The following is a 21,657-nucleotide window of genomic DNA, read 5'->3' as shown; positions in this document are numbered from 1 at the left end:
ATAGCATTTTTACAGATACTCAGATCGTGGTAATATTCAGGGCTTCTATGCAGATAGCTTTGATAATGTTTTTACAGATCCTTACTCAGATTTTGTTGATATTCAGTGCCCTTCTCCAGATAGCTTTGGATTGCGTTTTTGAATATACTTAGATTGTGTTGATATGCAGTGCCTCTATACAGATAGCTTTGGATAGTGTTTTTGCATATACTTATCCAGATAGTGGTGATGTTCAGTGCTCCTATCCTGATAGCTTTTGATGGAATTTTTTCAGATACTTACTGAGATTGTGGTGATATTCATTGCCTCTATCCGGATAGCTTTGGATAACATTTTTGCAGATACTAATCCAGAAAGTGGTGCTGAATATTACTGCTATCCAGATAATTGGTTGCTCCAGTCCTGCTCCAAACATTGACCACCCCAGAAGTACTTGAAAAGTTCCAAGCCGAATTGTAAAGGTTGGATTGGATTAAATTTGACTTTATACACCAAATTTATGCTGACCGTTAAAGCATTTTACAAATTAATAATTCTGAATAGAGTAAACATACAATTCCATAAAACAGCAAATCAGAACATGTTAATTAAAACTATGTGAAAATAGCCACATTTTTAACAATTTGCAAAAGCTTAGATAGGAAGAAGCGTTATGAAATTTTTCAGGTAGGGAATTGTAGCATGAAGGTCACACATATGAAAACACCCTTTTCCTAGTTACTGCTACTACCACTACTACTACTACTACTTAACATTTCTAAAGTGCTACTAGGGTTACGCAGTGCTGTACAGTTTAACAAAGAAGGACAGTCCCTGCTCAAAGGAGCTTACAATCTAAAGGACAACATATGCAGTCAGCTTACAATCTAATGGACAACATGTGCAGACGGTCAAATTGGGGCAGTCTAGATTTCCTGGATAGAGGTGAAATGGTTAGGTGCCGAAGGTGACATTGAAGAGATGGGCTTTGAGCAAGGATTTAAAGATGGGCAGGGAGGGGGCTTGGTGTAAGGGCTCAGGACGTTTGTTCCAAGCATAGGGAGAGGCAAGGCAGAAAGGGCGGAGCCTGGAGTTGGCAATGGTGGAGAAGGGAACAGAGAGGAGGGATTTGTCCTGTGAGCGGAGGTTTCGGGTAGGAGCGTACGGGAGATAAGGGTAGAGAGGTAGTGAGGGGCTGCAGATTGAGTGCAATTGTAGGTTAGTAGAAGAAGCTTGAACTGTATGCGGTACCTGATCAGAAGCCAGTGAAGTGACTTGAGGAGAGGGGTGATATGAGCATATCGGTCTAGGCAGAAGATAAGACGTGCAGCAGAGTTCTGAATGGATTGAAGGGGGGATAGATGGCTAAGTGGGAGGCCAGTGAGGAGTAGGTTGCAATAGTCAAGGCGAGAGGTAATGAGAGAGTGGACGAGAGTTCGGGTGGTGTGCTCAGAGAGGAAAGGGCGAATTTTGCTGATGTTGTAGAGAAAGAAGCGACAGGTCTTGGCTATCTGCTGGATATGCGCGAAGAAGGAGAGGGAGGAGTCGAAAATGACTCCGAGGTTGCGGGCAGATGAGACGGGGAGGATGAGGGTGTCATCGACTGAAATAGAGAGTGGAGGGAGAGGAGAGGTGGGTTTGGGTGGAAGGACAATAAGCTGTGTCTTGGACATGTTCAGTTTCAGGTGGCGGTTGGACATCCAGGCAGCAATGTCGGATAAGCAGGCCGATACTTTGGCCTGGGTTTCCGCAGTGATGTCTGGTGTGGATAGATAAAGCTGGGTGTTGTCGGCATAGAGATGATATTGGAAACCATGAGATAAAATCAATGAGCCCAGGGAAGAGATGTAGATTGAAAAAAGAAGGGGTCCAAGGACAGATCCCTTAGGAACTCCAACAGAGAGCGGGATGGGGGTGTAGGAAGATCCATGAGAGTGTACTCTGAAGGTACGGTGGAAGAGATAGGAGGAGAACCAGGAGCCCTGGAACCCAAATGAAGACAGTGTGGCAAGAAGTAAATTATGATTGACAGTGTCAATAGCGGCGGATATGTCGAGGAGGATGAGGATGGAGTAGTGACCTTTGGATTTGGCAAGGAACAGGTCATTACAGACTTTAGTGAGTGCCGTTTCTGTCGAGTGTAGAGGGCGAAAACCAGATTGAAGAGGATCGAGGATGGCATGAGAAGAGAGAAAATCGAGGCAGCGGCTATGAACGGCGCGATCAAGTATCTTGGAGAGGAAGGGTAGGAGGGAGATGGGGCGATGGTTGGAGGGACAGGTAGGGTCAAGTGATGGTTTTTTGAGGAGTGGTGTGAATACAGCATGCTTGAAGGTGTCAGGGACGGTTGCGGTGGAGAGAGAGAGGTTGAGAATATGGCAGATGGAGGGGGTGACGGTTGGAGAGATGGTGTTAAGTAAGTTGGTGGGGATGGGGTCCGAGGAAGAGGTGGTGCATTTCGAGGAGGAAAGAAGGTTGGTGGTTTCCTCTTCGGTGATATTAGGAAAAGAGGATGAGGAGGCCTGGGTTGGTTGGTTGAGGGAATGGGTTAAAGGAGGAGGTGGTTTGGTAGTAAATTCGAGGTTGATCTTCTGTACCTTATCGCGGAAGTAATCAGCCAGTGATTGAGGAGAGAGTGAGGGGGTGGGTGGGAGCAGAAGGCACTTTAAGGAGGAAGTTAAGGGTGGCGAAGAGACGACGAGGGTTGGAGCTGAGGGAATTAGTTAGTTGGGTGTAATAGTCCTGTTTGGCAAGGAATAGGGAGGACTGGAAGGAGGATAGCATGAATTTGTAATGAATGAAGTCTGAATGGGTGCGAGATTTCCTCCAGAGGTGTTCAGCAGATTGGGCGCAGGAGCGAAGGTATCGGATGCAGGGGGTTAGCCAGGACTAGGGATTAATTCGCCTTGTGGGACGGGAGATGGATGGTGCAAGGGTATCCAGAGCAGATGAGAGAGTGGCATTGTAAGTGGAGACAGTCTTATCGACAGACTCGGAGGACATGATGGAGGGGAGGAGATTAGAGATACTAGAGGATAAGGTGGGAGGGTCAACGGCCTAGAGATTCCTGAAAGTAGTGGTTAGTGTAGGGCGGGACTGAGGGGGAGGGTGATGAAGTGTGATGGTGATCAGGTTATGATCTGAGAGAGGAAGATCTGAGGCGCAGAAATTGGAGGGTGAGCAGGTAGAGGAAAGGATGAGGTCAAGACAATGGCCAGTTCGGTGAGTGGGGGTGGTGGAATTCAACTGGATGTTTAAGGAGGATGTCAGAGTGAGGAACTGAGAAGCGTAAGAGTCTGATGGGTCGTCAGCGTGTGTGTTAAAATCCCCAAGAATGAGGGACGGAGATGAGGGTTCAAGAAAAACGGAGAGCCATGCATCGAAGTCGGTAAGGAAGGAGGGGAGGGATTTATCAGGGGGGCGGTAAATGACAGCGAGTGGTAGCGGGTAGAATAGACGGATGGAGTGAACTTCAAAGAATGAGAAGCAGTGAGATTGCGGTAGGAGGAGGGGTTGAAAACTACAGGCGGGGGAAAGTAGTAACCCGACACCTCCTCCGCGGCCGACTGTGCGGGGAGTGTGGGAGAAAAGATAACCTCCATGGCATAGGGCCGCAACTGAGGCCAAGTCATCGGGGGTGAGCCAGGTTTCAGTTAGGGCGAGCAGTTGAAGGGAGCGTGAGATGAAGAGATCGTGGGTGAAAGAAAGTTTGTTGCACACAGAGCGGGCATTCCACAGGGCACATGAGAAGGGGAGGGAGGAAGGGGGAAGGAGGGGTACAGAGATGAGATTGGAGACATCCCGGAAGCGTTTACATGGATAAGACGAGGTAATGTGTGGGGGGCCTGGATTGGGATTGATGTCTCCGGTGGAGAGTAGGAGAAGGAGCAAGAGACTGCGGAGGAGGGTGGGGGAGGTAGGGCGACGAAGGCGACAAAGACGGGATGAGCTTAGTAGGAATGGGGATGGGCTAATGGCAGGGAGGAAGTGTTGAACGTAGAGAGCTAGGAGGGAGGGGGAGGATAGGACAGATGGTGGGGTGGTGAGGGACGTGGTGGTTAGGGTAATGCAGTAGTGAGCAGAACGACAGAGGACATGGATGGGCAATGAGTTCCTGCGGTAGACAGTGGTGGGGGGAGGGGGCAAAGATTAGGAAGGGACGGTGATGAAGAGAATGTGTATAGGGGCCATGGTCAGGGAGGCAGGCAGGTGATGGGTGAGCTGGTAGACAGGTGGGTTAATGGGCTGGTAAGCCGGCAGGTGGGGAGGTAGTCAGGTAGTTGTGCAGGCTTGAAGGCAGGCGACAGGCGGGGAGGCAGTTAGGTAGTTGAGGAGGCTAGATGGCAGGCAGGTAGTTGGTGGGTTGATAAGCAGGCAAGTTGATGGACTGGCAGGCAGGCAGGTTGGTTGCTGATAGGCAGGCAAGTTGATGGACTGACAAGCAGGCAGGTTGGTTGCTGATAGGCAGGTTAGTTGCTGATAGGCAGGCAAGTTGATGGACTGACAAGCAGGTAGGTTGGTTGCTGGTTGGTAGGTAGGCAGGCAGGCATGCAGGTAGACTGGGGCAGATGTGATGTGGCTGGAACAGGCTGGAATGAAGGACTGGAACAAGCTGGAACTGATGGACAGATGGATGGACTGGAGCAGTAGGACTGGAGCGAGCTGGAACAGACGGATGGACTGGAGCAGTAGGACTGGAACGAGCTGGGACAGATGGACTGGAGCCAACTGGGACAGACGGACAGGAATAAGCTGGAATGGATGGACTGGAACAAGCTGGAACAGCCGGAATGGGCGGACTGGAACAAGCCGCAACAAACTGGAACAGACGGACTGGAACAAGTTGTTTGAGAGCTTAATGACATCAAGACCTGGAAGCTGCAAATTGTTTTTTGTGATGAGTAAAGTTCTCTGGGAGAAGTCTACTTCATTACCTTGTCAGAAAGATTATTCAGCAGCTTTATCTGGTGGATACCTCTGCATATCACATTCAACAGCACTTCTCCAGATGGCAGATCTGTATAATTGCCACTTTATTATTGAATTGTGTAGTTATTTTTTTAGCATATTACAGAAATATTTGTACTAATTTCTGTTCCTGTCTTTTAGTCAGCAGCACCAAGAATGTCTACGAATATTATGCAAATCAACTTCACAATGCTATGGAGGTATGGTGATTCTGTAAAGAAATATGTGACTTGCTGAGTAAAAAGGTACCAAAAGTGGGGTATGTGACAAATTTATATCACAAGATAGAGGGAAATCAACTGCACAATCTTGCAAAATCTCAACCTCAGATATGAACTAATTACACCTTTAAAAAATTAGAAATGTTTATCAATAAAAAAAAGTATTTAAGTACCTTTTAGGCACTTGCAGTTTTCAAGAATATGAAAAACATCAAAGTTGTGAAAAAATTGCATGGTCACTTTCTACTGATCCTGTAGTACACAAAAATGTTCAAAACTGAAAGCTGCCCAGATTTACCTCTCCAAATGTTTACAGTCTCTATCTCTGTCATTTGTAAACCCCCACCCCATCCCTTTTCGCTCAACGTGTCACATGTATTAGCTTCTACCTATCCAACTGCATTTTGTGAGATAGCTTGATAAAACAGATGGTAAGGGAGTTCATGGTCCATCGATATTGGTTGATCTATTAGGTTTTGAAATTATAAGGCCCTTATAAAAAGCAGTGGTAAGCATTAACGTATGCTTACTGCATGCTAAAAAGGCACTACCATTGCATGCCATAGTTCTGGGATTTGTGCACACCAGTCCCACACTAAAAAATATTTTGTAGCACCTGTTCCTCAGACCCCATCCCCACCAACTTACTTATCACCATCACTCCTACTATCACCCCCACCATCTGTCATATCCTCAACCTCTCTCTCTCCACTGCAACTGTCCCGGACACCTTCAAGCATGCTGTGGTCACACCACTCCTCAAAAAACCATCACTTGACCCTACCTGTCCCTCCAACTACCGCCCCATTTCCCTCCTACCCTTCCTCTCCAAGATACTTGAACGCGCCATTCACAGCCGCTGCATTGATTTTCTCTCCACTCATGCCATCCTCGATCTGCTCCAATCCGGCTTTCACCCCCTAAACTCGACAGAAACGGCACTATCTAAGGTCTGCAATGACCTGTTCCTCGCCAAATCCAAAGGTCACTACTCCATCCTCATCCTCCTCGACCTATCCGCCGCTTTCGACACTGTCAATCACAACCGACTTCTTGACACACTGTCCTCCTTTGGGTTCCAGGGCTCTGTCCTCTCCTGGTTCTCCTCCTATCTCACCCATCGTACCTTCAGAGTACACTCTCATGGTTCGTCCTCCTCCCCTATCCCGCTCTCTGTTGGAGTTCCTCAAGGCTCTGTCCTTGGGCCCCCTCTTTTCTCAATCTACACCTCTTCCTTAGGCTCCCTGATCTCTTCTCATGGTTTTCACTATCATCTTTATGCTGATGACACCCAGCTTTATCTCTCCACACCAGAAATCACTGCGGAAACCCAGGCCAAGGTATCGGCCTGCTTATCCGACATTGCTGCCTGGATGTCCAACCGCCACCTGAAACTGAACATGGCCAAGACTGAACTTATTGTTTTACCACCCAAACCCACTTCTCCTCTCCCTCCACTCTCTATCTCAGTTGATAACACCCTCATCGTCCCCGTCTCATCTGCCCGCAACCTCGGTGTCATCTTCGACTCCTCCCTCTCCTTCTCTGCGCATATCCAGCAGATAGCCAAGAGCTGTCGCTTCTTCCTCTATAACATTAGCAAAATTCGCCCCTTCCTCTCCGAGCACACCACCTGAACTCTCATCCACTCTCTCATTACCTCTCGCCTTGACTACTGCAACCTACTCCTCACCGGCCTCCCACTTAGCCATCTATCCCCCCTTCAGTCCATTCAGAACTCTGCCGCACGTCTTATCTTCCGCCTTAACCGATATACTCATATCACCCCTCTCCTCAAGTCACTTCACTGGCTTCCGATCAGATACTGAATACAGTTCAAGCTTCTCCTACTCACCTACAAATGCACTCGATCTGCAGCCCCTCCTTACCTCTCTACCCTCATCTCCCCTTACATCCCTACCCGTAACCTCCACTCTCAAGACAAATCCCTCCTTTCAGTACCCTTCTCCACCACCGCCAACTCTAGGCTTCGACCTTTCTGCCTCGTCTCACCCCATGCTTGGAACAAACTCCCTGAGCCCATATGCCGGGCCCCCTCCCTACCCATCTTCAAATCATTGCTCAAAGCCCACCTCTTCAATGTCGCCTTCGGCACCTAATCACTTCATCTCTTCTCAGGAAATCTCATCTACCCCAACTTGGCATTTCGTCTTTTAGATTGTAAGCTCTTCTGAGCAGGGACCGTCCTTATTCGTTAATTTGTACAGCGCTGCATAACCCTAGTAGTGCTCTAAAAATGTTAAGTAGTAGTAGTAGTGAGTTTGGAGGCAGCGATTAGGCTGCCCTGTGCTAATCGAGAAGTGCAGGTAAATCACCACATGTTGCCCGATTAGCACGAGGCTAGTGCGGGAGCCCTTATCGCCTAGTAAATAGGTGGTGCTAAGGACTCACACGCTAATAGCCACACATTAGCACGTAGTCATTAAAGGGTAAAATAGAAATTGAGCCCATTTTACTGCTATGCTAAAAGTGGCCTCAGCGCGTGGGAAACCCACGCACTAAAAATAGCACAGGCCACTTTTTAGCGGTGCTCAAAGGGCCACTATGTAAGGTAGATGTTTTCCAATCATGTTTAAAATCATGTTAACTAACTGCTTGTTCCTTGTCTTTCCTTCCTTTGCCCCTCTCTTGAGATTACTAAGCTTTGCCTAGTTTGTCTATAATAGAAAATATAACTTGTAAGTAGTTGCTTGGAAACAATGTTCAAAGGGATCTACTCCGCTAACTAGCTAAACCAGCAGTTCCCAAACTTTTTCAGTTCACGGCACCCTTCATATAACACGTGCTAGGTTGTCCCTATAACCAGCCCCTTCAAATGACACACTGTTTACGATTTATAACAAATTACTACTCTACCTATGAAAAGGTATTCCATTATTATACTTCCTCTTTATACATCTGTACTAGCCGTTAAGCCCGTAACAACGGGCTAATTTTTTGTTTTCCTATGGCCTCCCCCATCCACCAACCCTGCTGTCTCCCCTGCCCTCCCCCCATGTCCAGCAACCCTCCTCCCCCCATCCCATCCGCTCCATCCACCCGTGTCCATCAACTGTTCTCTCCCCTACCCTCCATCCTCGGGCTCCCATCCACCGCGATTGTGACCTCCTGTGCCCTGCCGTCCCCGCCGCCGCCACCACCTTTGACCCCCCCCCACCCCCGGCGTCACCCTCCCTCTTTCCGCCGTTGTCGTGTCGTCAGTTCTCCATCGCTGCATCTGCTTCCCTCAGTTTCACCCCCTCCTTCCCTCCCTGCTCCCTCCTCCTCCGATTTCCACGCCCATGTCCAAGCCCTCCTCCCTATTGGGCTGAACTGCTGGTAGAGGCGGGGCTTGGACTTCTACACTCTCAGCGTTCCGACTCTACTGCGCATTTGCAGGTGAGTCAGTCACTTGCCTTTTATATGTTTGATGCTGCACAAGCCAGCATGTTTAAAAATATAAGTGAGATTAAATAAAAAATGCTACCATCAATAAAGAATGAAAACTTGGATGCAGCAGCTCATAGGTTTGCTTGCTTTGTTTTAAATGGGAAGGGAAACAGAGACTGACCTATTGGTTTCAATTTTATTCTGTCTCCCGTTTTCATCCAACCTCCTTGGCAGTCATCTCTGCGAGTCCCGAAGGCCATCTGCTCCATGTCTCCAGTGGCGCGACATTAAAAAAAGCAAGCCTGGGGCCGCAGCAGCCTTTAGGCATGTGCTGTCAGCTCTGCTGGTCCTCTGCCCCTGCCGAAGTCAACTTCCAGTTCCAGGGGGGCAGAGGACTGGCAGAACTGACAGCACATGCTAGAAGGCTGCTGCAGCCCTGCGCTTTCTTTGTTTTGTTGTTGTTTTTCTGCCGCTGCTGTCTGCAGTAGCTGTTCGGACGGGAGGGAGGGAGGGATTTGCCGCGGCACCCCAGACAGTTCGCTGTGGTGCACCAGGGTTCCATGGCCCACAGTTTGGGAAATGCTGAGCTAAACCCTTGGGATAAAAAATGTCTTGTGCAGAGTGCCTAAATATAACTGCTCTAACTGTAGATTCTTCAGGGCATGTAAATTAGTTGGGGGAGAAATCATTGAATATGCAGGCTTGGGGGGTCCTTTTACCACAGTAAACTGTGGTTTATTTTTGCACAAAAAAAAAAAAAATTAGCACACCATAAGTGCAAAGGTTGTGCAGGAACTGTTGGGGTGATGCCTAGCATATCCTCTGCACAGCCCATGCTGAAATGTCTATTAGCACATGTAAACTCTGGATGCAAGTTGTGAAGATATACTTACCCCTGGATTCTATATAATGCGCTTAGATATAGGCGCCAAAATCGGCACAGATTCTATAACTCCACGTGTAACTTAATTGGCTTAACAAGCTAATGAGTGCTGATATCAGCATTTAACAAGCAATAATGAGCACTAATTGGCACTGATTAGAATTTAGGCAAACAACTCACTAAGCGTATTCTGTAATGATGAGTGCCGAACTTCTAACACACACAGGCAAAAAGGGGCATGGTTATAGAGGGAGGAATGTGTGTTTCATGGGCATTCCAAAATTTAGGTGCCTAGTTATAGAATATGGCCTAGTGCACCTAAATCTGCGTGCAGGGATTTACACCATTTTCGTTGGTGTAAATGGATGCGCATAGATTTAGGCACTGAAATATCAACTGATTTCAGTGCCGATTTTTTAGGCGCCATATATAGAATTTCCTCCTTAGTGCCTCCTATTTAGGCACCAACCCTTGGATTTTATAGATGGTGGCCAAATTTTGGTGAGATGTGCATGCAAATTAATTGGTTAACAAACTCTTAACCATCAATAATTGGGTGCCAACAACCAATTAATGATGTTAATTGACACTCATTAAAATTTACACACGCATCTGGCTGTGTGCTATTCTATAGGGCAGTCCGTCTAAGTCCAATAGCATGTATTTAAAAAGGGGGTGTGGCCAAGGGAGGGGCATTCAAAAACCTTGCGCGCATAGTTATAGAATACTAGGGATGCACACCTAACTTGGGCGCAAGCTTTTACACCAGCTTTCAGCAGGTGTAAGTCTGTTGCCTAAAGTTTAGGCATGGGAATCAGTGCTAAGCAGAGTTCTATAAAGGTGCACACCCATTGTAGAATCACGCTTAGTGCTGATTTTTTTTTCCGGCACAGAATTTTTCACAAGTGACAATTAGCACACTAACTGCAGTATGCTATCCAAGCCCATTCTCCACCAGTGCCTTGACTAGTTCCCGCCCCTAACACAAATGCACTTAATCCATAAATTGGTGCATGCTAACTCCTAAACCACTGCAGGAACAGAGCACTTGTGCAGCAGCAGTTAGTGTAGACTAATTCACTTGTTAACTGCCTTAGTTAAAGGGCTCCTTAATGTCCCATAGCTAATCTCACCCACAGATTCTATCTGCAAATACAACAGTTGCATAGTAGGGATGTGTATTTGTTAGTACATATTCTGTTCGTTAACACACTTTAAAAAATGTAGTGTGCACTAAATCATTTTAATGCTCTTAGGGGCCCTTTTACTAATGCTTAGTGTGCATTAATGGAATTAGCACGTGCTAAATGCTGAGAAGCATGAGCATTTAGTGCTCACTAATTCTGTTTGCGTGCGCTAAGCTTTAGTAAAAGGACCCCATAATTTATGAATTAGCATGCTTTAAATCACTTTAATTCAATTAGCACATGTGAGATGGTTCTAAAGCATGTTAAAAAATGTGTTTTTCTTTATTAAAATGAGTGTGTAAAGCAAACCAATTAAATTCCAAAAATGAGAAAATATCCCACAATCCAGGGCATATCAGTAGCGTGTGGGTGTTTTCGCACATGTGTACTCCTTAGCAAGTTTTCAAAAAGAAAATTGCCCAGGTGGCTCCCCTAAAATGGGACACCCAGATATAGAAATACCCCTAAGCCAGTAGCTAAAAATGTTAACTTATTCTTGTAGGGTCTAGGAACTAATGAGAACACACTGATCAGAATTTGCGTTGGAAGAAGTGAAATTGATCTACCATATATTAAAGCTAAGTTTGAAGAAACGTTTGGTATTTCACTTCCTAAAATGGTTACGGTAAGGTGCTGTAAGATGTTTTGATGTGTGGTATGTTGCCATGCTATATTGTGTACTGCTATTTAAATGTTTTTTACTGCTGTAATTACTTATTCCAAATGCCCAGATTATTCTAGTTGTATGCCACCTTGGGTGAATTTCTTCAAAAAGCCGGTAAATAAAACCTAATAGATAAATAATAAAATAAAAATATATAACTCTTGAACAAGTTCAATAGGTTTCTGGTTTGAGGCTATTCTGTAAAGAGACACATGCACCAAGGGCTGAATTCAGTAAATTGTGCCGAAAGGTAAGAGCCAAGAAAATTGGTGCCAATTTATGCAAGATATTGCTCTGTGATGAGTTCTACTATTTTTTGAGAACAAGAGTTTTTGTACATTTTTAGGTAGTTATTAGGTCTCACCTCATTATGGGGTCCTTTTACTAATCTGCCATAAAAAGTGGCCTGCGGTAGTGTAGGCATGTATTTTGGGCATGCACTGAGCCAGTTATTACCACATCTGCAAAAAAGGGCTTTTTTTAATGGGGCGTGGAAAAGCCATGTGGTAAAACTGAAACCAGTGCGCACCTAAAACCGGCCTGAGCCCTTAATGCCCTTAATTGATCTAGTGGTAAGTGCTCATGCACTGTATGAGCAGTGACCGGTCGGCATGTACCAACTTCCAAGTACCACTGGAAACACTTTGCATGGGAGGAAATAAATAAATCATCAGGTATTATGGGCATGCAACAAATCTGAAACTACCACCAGGGGACACAGTAGCCTGGTGATGGTCTCATTTTGGCGCATGCTGCATGTGCGTAGAGCCTAACACACCTTGGTAAAGAGGCGCAATTTATAGAATAGCGCTTATGCCCAGGAATCACACCTAACTTTATGCTTGGCCATTTGCACCAACAAGAATGCCTCTGTTACGCTCATCACCTCCCATTTCTGTGCGCCCTTTTTCAGATCACATGTAAATTGTAGGCATGGATCCTGTGCCTAAATTTACATGCGTAAATGTTAATTAAATCCAATTAGTGCCAATAATTGCTTGTTTAAAAGCCAACTGTTGGCACTAATTAGCTCGTTATTCAATTAAATTGTGCACGCAAATTGGGCACATGCCCAAATTTACATGCACAATTTTTGGCAACTTTTATAGAATTAGGGGGATTGTGCAGTAACTACCACTAGCTCTATGGACAGCAGTGATTTCAGGCATGTCTGGAAAGCTAAGCAGTTTAAATAAAGCCAGCCTTTTTGCAATGCAAATAGCAGCTGAATGTGACTGGCTATCTTTAGATTTCAAAAAATATAACAAAAAATGGCAACCCTCCACCACTTATAATTTGAACCATACACAACAAACTGTCAGTGGAGCAGCTCACACTTATTTCAACTGTGCTTATATAACAAAAAATTCTTCTTTGGTTCATATCATTTTTTTGTAAATTTTTATGCACTATCGTTTGTAGCTTATATATAGAGCTTAAACCCGTGCAGAAACAATGTTTATAGTTGTCAAGCAGGATCAATGTTTAGACTTATCTGGCTGAAAAACCCCCTGCTGCTTTATTATCTGTAGCTCATGCTGTGGATTCAGCCGTCCTGCATTGCTTGGATCTCACTTGTCAGCATTCCATTAAACAGCGGGTGAATGCTTTATCCCGACAGGAACCTGTTTCGCGGTGCCTCGTTTTGTCAAGGGAACTTGCATATACTTTACCAGCGAGTGAAATATGGATTAATTTACTGTAGAACTCTGATTTTGAGGTGGTTGACAGCACTATCCGTGGTTGGGGGTAGTCGATGATTATAACTGAGTCACTAAAGCTGAGGCTTTAAGGAAGCACAAAAAAGAAGTGCCTGTGTGACAGTATGAGACATCCCCTCATTAAAACATAAATAAGTGTGAGCTGCTCCACTGACAGTTTGTTGTGTATCTTTAGATTTAGCAGAGCAAAATAGCTGTCCTAACTTTATCTGGTTAGCTATCTGGATAGCGGATTTAGAGGGGCATTTTCAATATGACATCTTGGACTTTTTGCTGAAAACTTCCAAAAATCAAGTGGTGAACATAGCAATTTTCGAACCAGAAAAACATCTACCTTTTTATTTCGAAAATAGCTATTTGCTAGATGTTTTTGTGCTCAGAGCATCTATCTTTTTGGACCATTTTGGGGGGAAAAAACATCTAAGAGGAAAATGCACAAAAACAAGTCATTGAGATGTATGGGGGTGGGGGTTCAGCTTTCTTAGTAGACTGGCCACACAGACATCCCAGAAGAGCAGTGGGGCACCCTAGGGGCACTGCAGTGGACTTCACATAAAAGAACCCAGGTACACATCTCACCATTACCCCCTTTCAGGTGCTGTGGAGGACTTGCAGCTCATCTGCATATCCTTACAGCCTTCTCCGGGGTGACACCCAGGTCCACCCTGATCCACTCAGGGCCTCCGCTCTAGGTGCCCAGCGCTCCCACCAGGTGCTGTGGAGGACTTGCAGCCCTTCTGCATTTCCTCACAGCTGTATCCGGGGTGACTCCAGTTCCACCCCGATCTTCCCAGGGCCTTCTCTCCAAGTGCACAGAGTTTCCAGGTGCTTTTTGGCTAGGATCAGGCGACCCTCAGGGGGAGGAATGCTGGCTTCGGCCTAACCCCTGGTAAGCCTTTCCTCAGCTGAGAGGTGCCCACCTCTACCACCGGCTGCCTTTCAGGTGCTGTGGAGGACTTGCAGCTCATCTGCATATCCTTACAGCCTTCTCCGGGGTGACACCCAGGTCCACCCCGATCCACTCAGGGCCTCCGCTCTAGGTGCCGCGCGCCTAATGGCGCGCGGGGCATTTTTCTCTTTGTATCTAATCTTTTTCCAGTTGCTAAAGTACCTTGATCGTTTATGGCCCCTATTCACATTCTCTTCCTAGCTCTGTCCCTTCCTAATCTTTTCCCTCACCCCCTACCTCTCTCCACTACAGGAACTCACTTCCCATCCATTGACTTCATCACCTCACCTTCTCTCCTACCCTCTTCCTCCCTCTTGGCTTTTAATCTCCGTCTCTTTCTTCCCTCCATTTTGCCTTCCCCATTCCACCTAAATACCTCTCGCCTTCGACGCCTTCGTGGCCACACTTCTCCTACTCTCCTCCACTCTCTTTTACTCCTTCTCTTACTCTCAGCTGGTGACATCAATCCCAATCCTGGCCCTCCTCACCAACTATTATCCAAACTCTACAGATCTCACCGTGACCTCTCTAACCTCATCTCTATTCCTCTACTCCCCTCCTCTTCTCTGCCCTTCTCTTGTGCCCTATGGAATGCCCGCTCTATCTGTAACAAACTCCCCTATATCCAGGACCTCTTTATCTCGCGTCACCTCCATCTGCTCGCCATAACAGAAACCTGGCTCTGCCCTGATGACTCTGCTTCAGTCGCAGCCCTGTGCCATGGCGGTTATCTATTTTCACATACTCCTCGCCCTGCTGGCCGTGGAGGTGGTGTTGGACTACTTCTCTCTCCCTCCTCCAGATTTCAACCCCTTCTTCCACCTCAATCTCACTGTTTTTCCTCCTTTGAAGTCCACTCTATCCGCCTTTTCTCTCCTCTGCCTCTTCGAATAGCGGTCATTTATCGTCCCCCTAATAAGTCCCTTTCATCCTTTCTCAGTGACTTTGACGCCTGGCTTGCCTTCTTCCATGATCCTTCCTCCCCCTCTCTCATCCTTGGTGACTTTAATATTCCTGCTAATGATTCTTCCAACTCTTACATTTCCAAGTTACTCGCTTTAACGTCGTCCTTTAATCTCCAACTATGCTCCACCTCCCCCACTCATCAAAATGGTCACTGTCTTGATCTCATCTTCTCCTCCAACTGTTCACCTTCTAGTTTCCTTGCCTCTGATCATCCCTCCTCTGATCACCATCTTATAACTTTCACACTTAAATCTCCTCCCTCCCAGTCCCGTCCTATCCTATCTAATTTATCTAGGAATCTTCACGATATTGACCCTTCATCTCTATCCTCCCATGTTTCAAACCTCCTCTCTACTGTGGCACCATCCACGTCTGTCAACGAGGCTGTTTCTTCTTACAACAATACTCTATCCTCTGCCTTAGACACTCTTGCACCTTTGATGACCCGCCCTGTAAGGCGTACAAAACCCCAACCTTGGCTGACTTCTAATATCCGCTACCTACGTTCCTGTACTCGCTCCGCCGAACGCCTCTGGCGGAAATCTCGGGCCCTTGCTGATTTCTTACACTTTAAGTTCATGCTGACCTCCTTCCAATCTGCTCTTTTACGTGCCAAACAGGATTATTATATCCAACTGACCAACTCTCTTGGCTCTAATCCTCGACTTCTCTTCACCACATTGAACTCTCTCCTCAAGGTGCCCCCTCCCCCAACTCCCCCTTCATTATCTCCTCAGACCCTTGCTGAATTCTTTCACAACAAGGTTCAAAAGATAAACCTTGCTTTCTCTACCTCACCAGCTCTCCCTCCACTAGTCCGTTCCCCTCTCTCTCCTTCCCCTCTCTCTCCTTCCCCTCATTCCCTTTCCTCCTTTCCTGAAGTTACTATTGAGGAAACTACACTTCTCCTTTCTTCCTCAAAATGTACCACCTGTTCCTCTGATCCCATTCCCACCCACCTTCTTAATGCCATCTCTCCTACTCTTATTCCTTTTATCTGTCACATTCTCAACCTCTCACTTTCCACTGCGACTGTCCCTGCTGCCTTTAAACATGCTGTGGTCACACCTCTCCTTAAGAAGCCTTCACTTGACCCTATTTGTCCCTCTAATTACCGACCCATCTCCCTCCTTCCTTTTCTCTCCAAATTACTTGAGCGTGCTGTTCACCGCCGCTGCCTTGATTTTCTCTCCTCACATGCTATTCTTGACCCACTACAATCTGGTTTTCGCCCTCTCCACTCAACCGAAACTGCGCTTACTAAAGTCTCCAATGACCTATTACTGGCTAAATCCAGAGGTCAATATTCCATCCTCATTCTTCTTGATCTTTCCGCTGCTTTTGACACTGTCGATCACAGCATACTTCTCGATACCCTGTCCTCACTTGGATTCCAGGGCTCTGTCCTTTCCTGGTTCTCTTCCTACCTCTCCCTCCGCACCTTTAGTGTTCACTCTGGTGGATCCTCTTCTACTTCTATCCCTCTGCCTGTCAGCGTACCTCAGGGTTCTGTTCTTGGTCCCCTCCTCTTTTCTATCTACACTTCTTCCCTTGGTTCATTAATCTCATCCCATGGCTTTTCCTACCATCTCTATGCTGATGACTCCCAAATCTACCTTTCTACCCCTGATATCTCACCTTGCATCCAAACCAAAGTTTCAGCGTGCTTGTCTGACATTGCTGCATGGATGTCTCAACGCCACCTGAAATTAAATATGACCAAAACCGAGCTTCTCATTTTCCCCCCCAAACCCACCTCCCCGCTCCCCCCGTTTTCTATTTCTGTTGATGGCTCTCTCATTCTCCCTGTCTCCTCAGCTCGAAACCTTGGGGTCATCTTTGACTCTTCTCTCTCCTTCTCTGCTCATATCCAGCAGACCGCCAAGACCTGTCGTTTCTTTCTTTACAACATCCGTAAAATCCGCCCCTTTCTTTCCGAGCACTCTACCAAAACCCTCATCCACACCCTTGTCACCTCTCGTTTAGACTACTGCAATCTGCTTCTTGCTGGCCTCCCACTTAGTCACCTCTCCCCTCTCCAGTCGGTTCAAAACTCTGCTGCCCGTCTCATCTTCTGCCAGGGTCGCTTTACTCATACTACCCCTCTCCTCAAGACCCTTCACTGGCTCCCTATCCGTTTTCGCATCCTGTTCAAACTTCTTCTACTAACCTATAAATGTATTCACTCTGCTGCTCCCCAGTATCTCTCCACACTTGTCCTTCCCTACACCCCTTCCCGTGCACTCCGCTCCATGGATAAATCCTTCTTATCTGTTCCCTTCTCCACTACTGCCAACTCCAGACTTCGCGCCTTCTGTCTCGCTGCACCCTACGCCTGGAATAAACTTCCTGAGCCCCTACGTCTTGCCCCATCCTTGGCCACCTTTAAATCTAGACTGAAAGCCCACCTCTTTAACATTGCTTTTGACTCGTAACCACTTGTAACCACTCGCCTCCACCTACCCTCCTCTCTTCCTTCCCGTTCACATTAATTGATTTGATTTGCTTACTTTATTTATTTTTTGTCTATTAGATTGTAAGCTCTTTGAGCAGGGACTGTCTTTCTTCTATGTTTGTGCAGCGCTGCGTATGCCTTGTAGCGCTATAGAAATGCTAAATAGTAATAGTAGTAGTAGTAGTAGTTATATTGTATAATGAGCCCTCCAAAGCCCACCAAACACCTACTGTACACTACTGCAATAGCCCTTATGGCTGCAGGTGTCTCCTATATGTGGGTACAATAGGCTTTTGGTAAGTGTTAGACAGCTCACACTGGAATATGGGCCTGGGTCTCCTTCTCTACAGTGTACTGCACCAACCACTAGGTTACTCCAGGCTTGCTGCTCTAATAGGACTGGCCATAACATCTGAAGCAGTCATACAGACTAGTATGTACTGTTTGTTTCACATATTTGGGGGGTGGTAGAGGGACAGTGACCACTGGGGGAGTAAGGGAGGACATGCCTTAATCCCTCCAGTTGTCATTTGGTCATTTAGGGCATCGTTTGGGACTTAGTCATGATTGAAACAGGTCTAGACCAAAACGTCTAACTTTTAGCTCTGGACATTTTTGCTTCGTTCCTTTATGGCAAAAAAAGTCCAAGTTTTGGGAACACCCAAATCCCATCCCCAACATGCCCCCTTTTGATTTGGATATACTGCATACAAAATGCATAGAAAAATGTTCCACAAATGGGTTTTGAAAATAGTTATTTGGACATTTTGGCAAAAAAATAAAAAATAAAATCTGCCAACTTTTTGACATTTTTCTGTTTTAAAATGAGCCCCTTAATTTCACTGTTATCTGATAGTAGCAACCATCACCACTGAATCAGAATATTTAGCACCAGCCACTATCTGGATTTATTTATTTATTACATTTATAAACCTGCCTATCTAAAACATCTAGGCGAGGTACAATAAAATATTCATTTAAAAAAAAACACAAACAATACACAATCTTAAAAATCAATTCAATTCAATTTAATTCAAGTGACAGCACACAAATGGAGCAGACCAGTAGGTGTAGGAATAAGAAATTTATGAAGTGCAGGCACCCAATATGGGTACATTTTGCCTTAAAAAGGTTGTGCCAGGGGTAAGACTACAAGGGTTTTAAAACACACCTTCCCTTTGTAGCATAAATCTATCCACAAGCAGTTACCACACTCTGTATCCAGAGCAGCACTTCTCCTCCACTAACCCGTGGTGTGTTTTAAAGCTCCTGTAGTCTTACCCCTGGCACAGTCTTTTTAAGGTGAAACATGGCCACGTCGGGTGCTTGTGCTTAATAAATTTCATACACCTGCACCTACTGGTCTGCTCTGTTTATGTCTTGACTACTGATTGCAGGTGCGGCATCTAGTAATTTTAAAAAATGCTGACTGCCCCAGCTGAATATTGAACCAGTCGGTGCAATATTTTGAATATCACCTACTTTAACCTTATTTGGCTTTAGACAGTACTAGGAAATCTTTTTTCTAAATATGAAACAATCCAAAAACCATGAAAAAATGTATATATAATTTTTAAAAGTACACCAGCTTATTGATATGCGAGATGATGTAATTAATGCTATCCTTTTTTTTCTATTTAATTAGGAGGAAACAAGTGGAGATTTTGGGTCAGGCCTACAGGCAGTCATTAATTCCTGAAGGCAGAAGAGTCAATCATGAAGATAACAAAATGTAGTCAATAAATTGAAGTATTTGACAGGAATTTTTGATAAACAGTAGTATAAAAATACTTATTTTGAGTAAACTGATAAAGTTGCATTTGTTCCAGTATGATGTAATCACTTCAAATAAAGCTGGCTAAAAATTTGAAGACTCTGGAAAATGTTCTTCATACTTATTGCATCGATTAAAACTATAGTAGCTCTCCATAATGGTTATTCTAAATTCTTAACCAGATCTCTTCATCCTATTGTTTCACTCCACCAAATACCAGTTCCATCCCTTCTCACGAAATGTAAAGTATCTGAGCCATCTTCTATCATCCCTTCTCATGACTTACTAATTTCATCATGACACATCAAGATCTCCTCACATCGACAACCTGTTATCTCTAAACCATCTACATTGTGTGAGACTGAATCTGACACTTCCAGTCTGTCTAGTCAATGAAGCCCTATTAACATCCTCTCATTCCAACTGTTGGAAACTTTCCACAGTCTACGTTTAACATCCTCTCCTCTGGACCCATGGCTTCTGCGCTTAATTAAGTGGTTCTCCACCTCACTTACGCCTATGCTTTTACCATTTATTCAATACAGCTTATAATTTGGCAAAGTACCTGACCTCTAGAAACATGTGACAGTAATTCCAGGTCTGAAGAAAGCTGGCTTAGATCCCATTTTACCCTTGAATTACCATCCTATTTCTAATTTACTACTGTTCACAAAACTCATTGAGAAACTTGTTTTTGGCCAATTAACAGACTTTTCTAATAAAATGCTTGCCCTTCACCCCAGACAGGCTGGTTTTAGAGTTACACATAGCACTGAAACTTTATTGATTGCCCTTTATAATGAATTACGTCTTGCCTTAGATCAAAAATCATTTGTTGTGGTAGTATCTACAGTGGTGGAAATAAGTATTTGATCCCTTGCTGATTTTGTAAGTTTGCCCACTGACAAAGACATGAGCAGCCCATAATTGAAGGGTAGGTTATTGGTAACAGTGAGAGATAGCACATCACAAATTAAATCCGGAAAATCACATTGTGGAAAGTATATGAATTTATTTGCATTCTGCAGAGGGAAATAAGTATTTAATCCCTCTGGCAAACAAGACCTAATACTTGGTGGCAAAACCCTTGTTGGCAAGCACAGCGGTCAGACGTCTTCTGTAGTTGATGATGAGGTTTGCACACATGTCAGGAGGAATTTTGGTCCACTCCTCTTTGCAGATCATCTCTAAATCATTAAGAGTTCTGGGCTGTCGCTTGGCAACTCGCAGCTTCAGCTCCCTCCATAAGTTTTCAATGGGATTAAGGTCTGGTGACTGGCTAGGCCACTCCATGACCCTAATGTGCTTCTTCCTGAGCCACTCCTTTGTTGCCTTGGCTGTATGTTTTGGGTCATTGTCGTGCTGGAAGACCCAGCCACGACCCATTTTTAAGGCCCTGGCGGAGGGAAGGAGGTTGTCACTCAGAATTGTACGGTACATGGCCCCATCCATTCTCCCATTGATGCGGTGAAGTAGTCCTGTGCCCTTAGCAGAGAAACACCCCCAAAACATAACATTTCCACCTCCATGCTTGACAGTGGGGACGGTGTTCTTTGGGTCATAGGCAGCATTTCTCTTCCTCCAAACACGGCGAGTTGAGTTCATGCCAAAGAGCTCAATTTTTGTCTCATCTGACCACAGCACCTTCTCCCAATCACTCTCGGCATCATCCAGGTGTTCACTGGCAAACTTCAGACGGGCCGTCACATGTGCCTTCCGAAGCAGGGGGGACCTTGCGGGCACTGCAGGATTGCAATCCGTTATGTCGTAATGTGTTACCAATGGTTTTCGTGGTGACAGTGGTCCCAGCTGCCTTGAGATCATTGACAAGTTCCCCCCTTGTAGTTGTAGGCTGATTTCTAACCTTCCTCATGATCAAGGATACCCCACGAGGTGAGATTTTGCGTGGAGCCCCAGATCTTTGTCGATTGACAGTCATTTTGTACTTCTTCCATTTTCTTACTATGGCACCAACAGTTGTCTCCTTCTCGCCCAGCGTCTTACTGATGGTTTTGTAGCCCATTCCAGCCTTGTGCAGGTGTATGATCTTGTCCCTGACATCCTTAGACAGCTCCTTGCTCTTGGCCATTTTGTAGAGGTTAGAGTCTGACTGATTCACTGAGTCTGTGGACAGGTGTCTTTCATACAGGTGACCATTGCCGACAGCTGTCTGTCATGCAGGTAACGAGTTGATTTGGAGCATCTACCTGGTCTGTAGGGGCCAGATCTCTTACTGGTTGGTGGGGGATCAAATACTTATTTCCCTCTGCAGAATGCAAATAAATTCATATACTTTCCACAATGTGATTTTCCGGATTTAATTTGTGATGTGCTATCTCTCACTGTTACCAATAACCTACCCTTCAATTATGGGCTGCTCATGTCTTTGTCAGTGGGCAAACTTACAAAATCAGCAAGGGATCAAATACTTATTTCCACCACTGTATCTCTTGACTTAACATCTGCCTTTGACTTAATCGACCATAGCTTTCTCATTAAG

General features: G+C 45.5%; 1 protein-coding gene across 1 annotated transcript in view; it reads left to right on the top strand.

The window, feature by feature from the left end:
- ANXA8 (annexin A8) overlaps positions 1–19,254 on the top strand; it is a 101,824-nt gene extending 82,570 nt beyond the window's left edge. Inside the window, exons 10-12 of the mRNA XM_030203155.1 lie at positions 5,089–5,147; positions 11,131–11,253; positions 19,029–19,254. Of these exons, the coding sequence (XP_030059015.1) occupies positions 5,089–5,147; positions 11,131–11,253; positions 19,029–19,082 (236 nt within the window). The 3' untranslated portion in view covers positions 19,083–19,254. The remainder of the gene's footprint in view (positions 1–5,088; positions 5,148–11,130; positions 11,254–19,028) is intronic.
- The last annotated feature ends 2,403 nt before the right edge of the window (positions 19,255–21,657 follow it).

The sequence above is a fragment of the Microcaecilia unicolor genome, chromosome 5 (genome assembly GCF_901765095.1).
Source record: "Microcaecilia unicolor chromosome 5, aMicUni1.1, whole genome shotgun sequence".
Lineage (NCBI taxonomy): Eukaryota > Metazoa > Chordata > Amphibia > Gymnophiona > Siphonopidae > Microcaecilia > Microcaecilia unicolor.
Note: the sequence above shows the minus strand (reverse complement) of the source record. Positions and strands in the feature narration are given on the sequence as shown.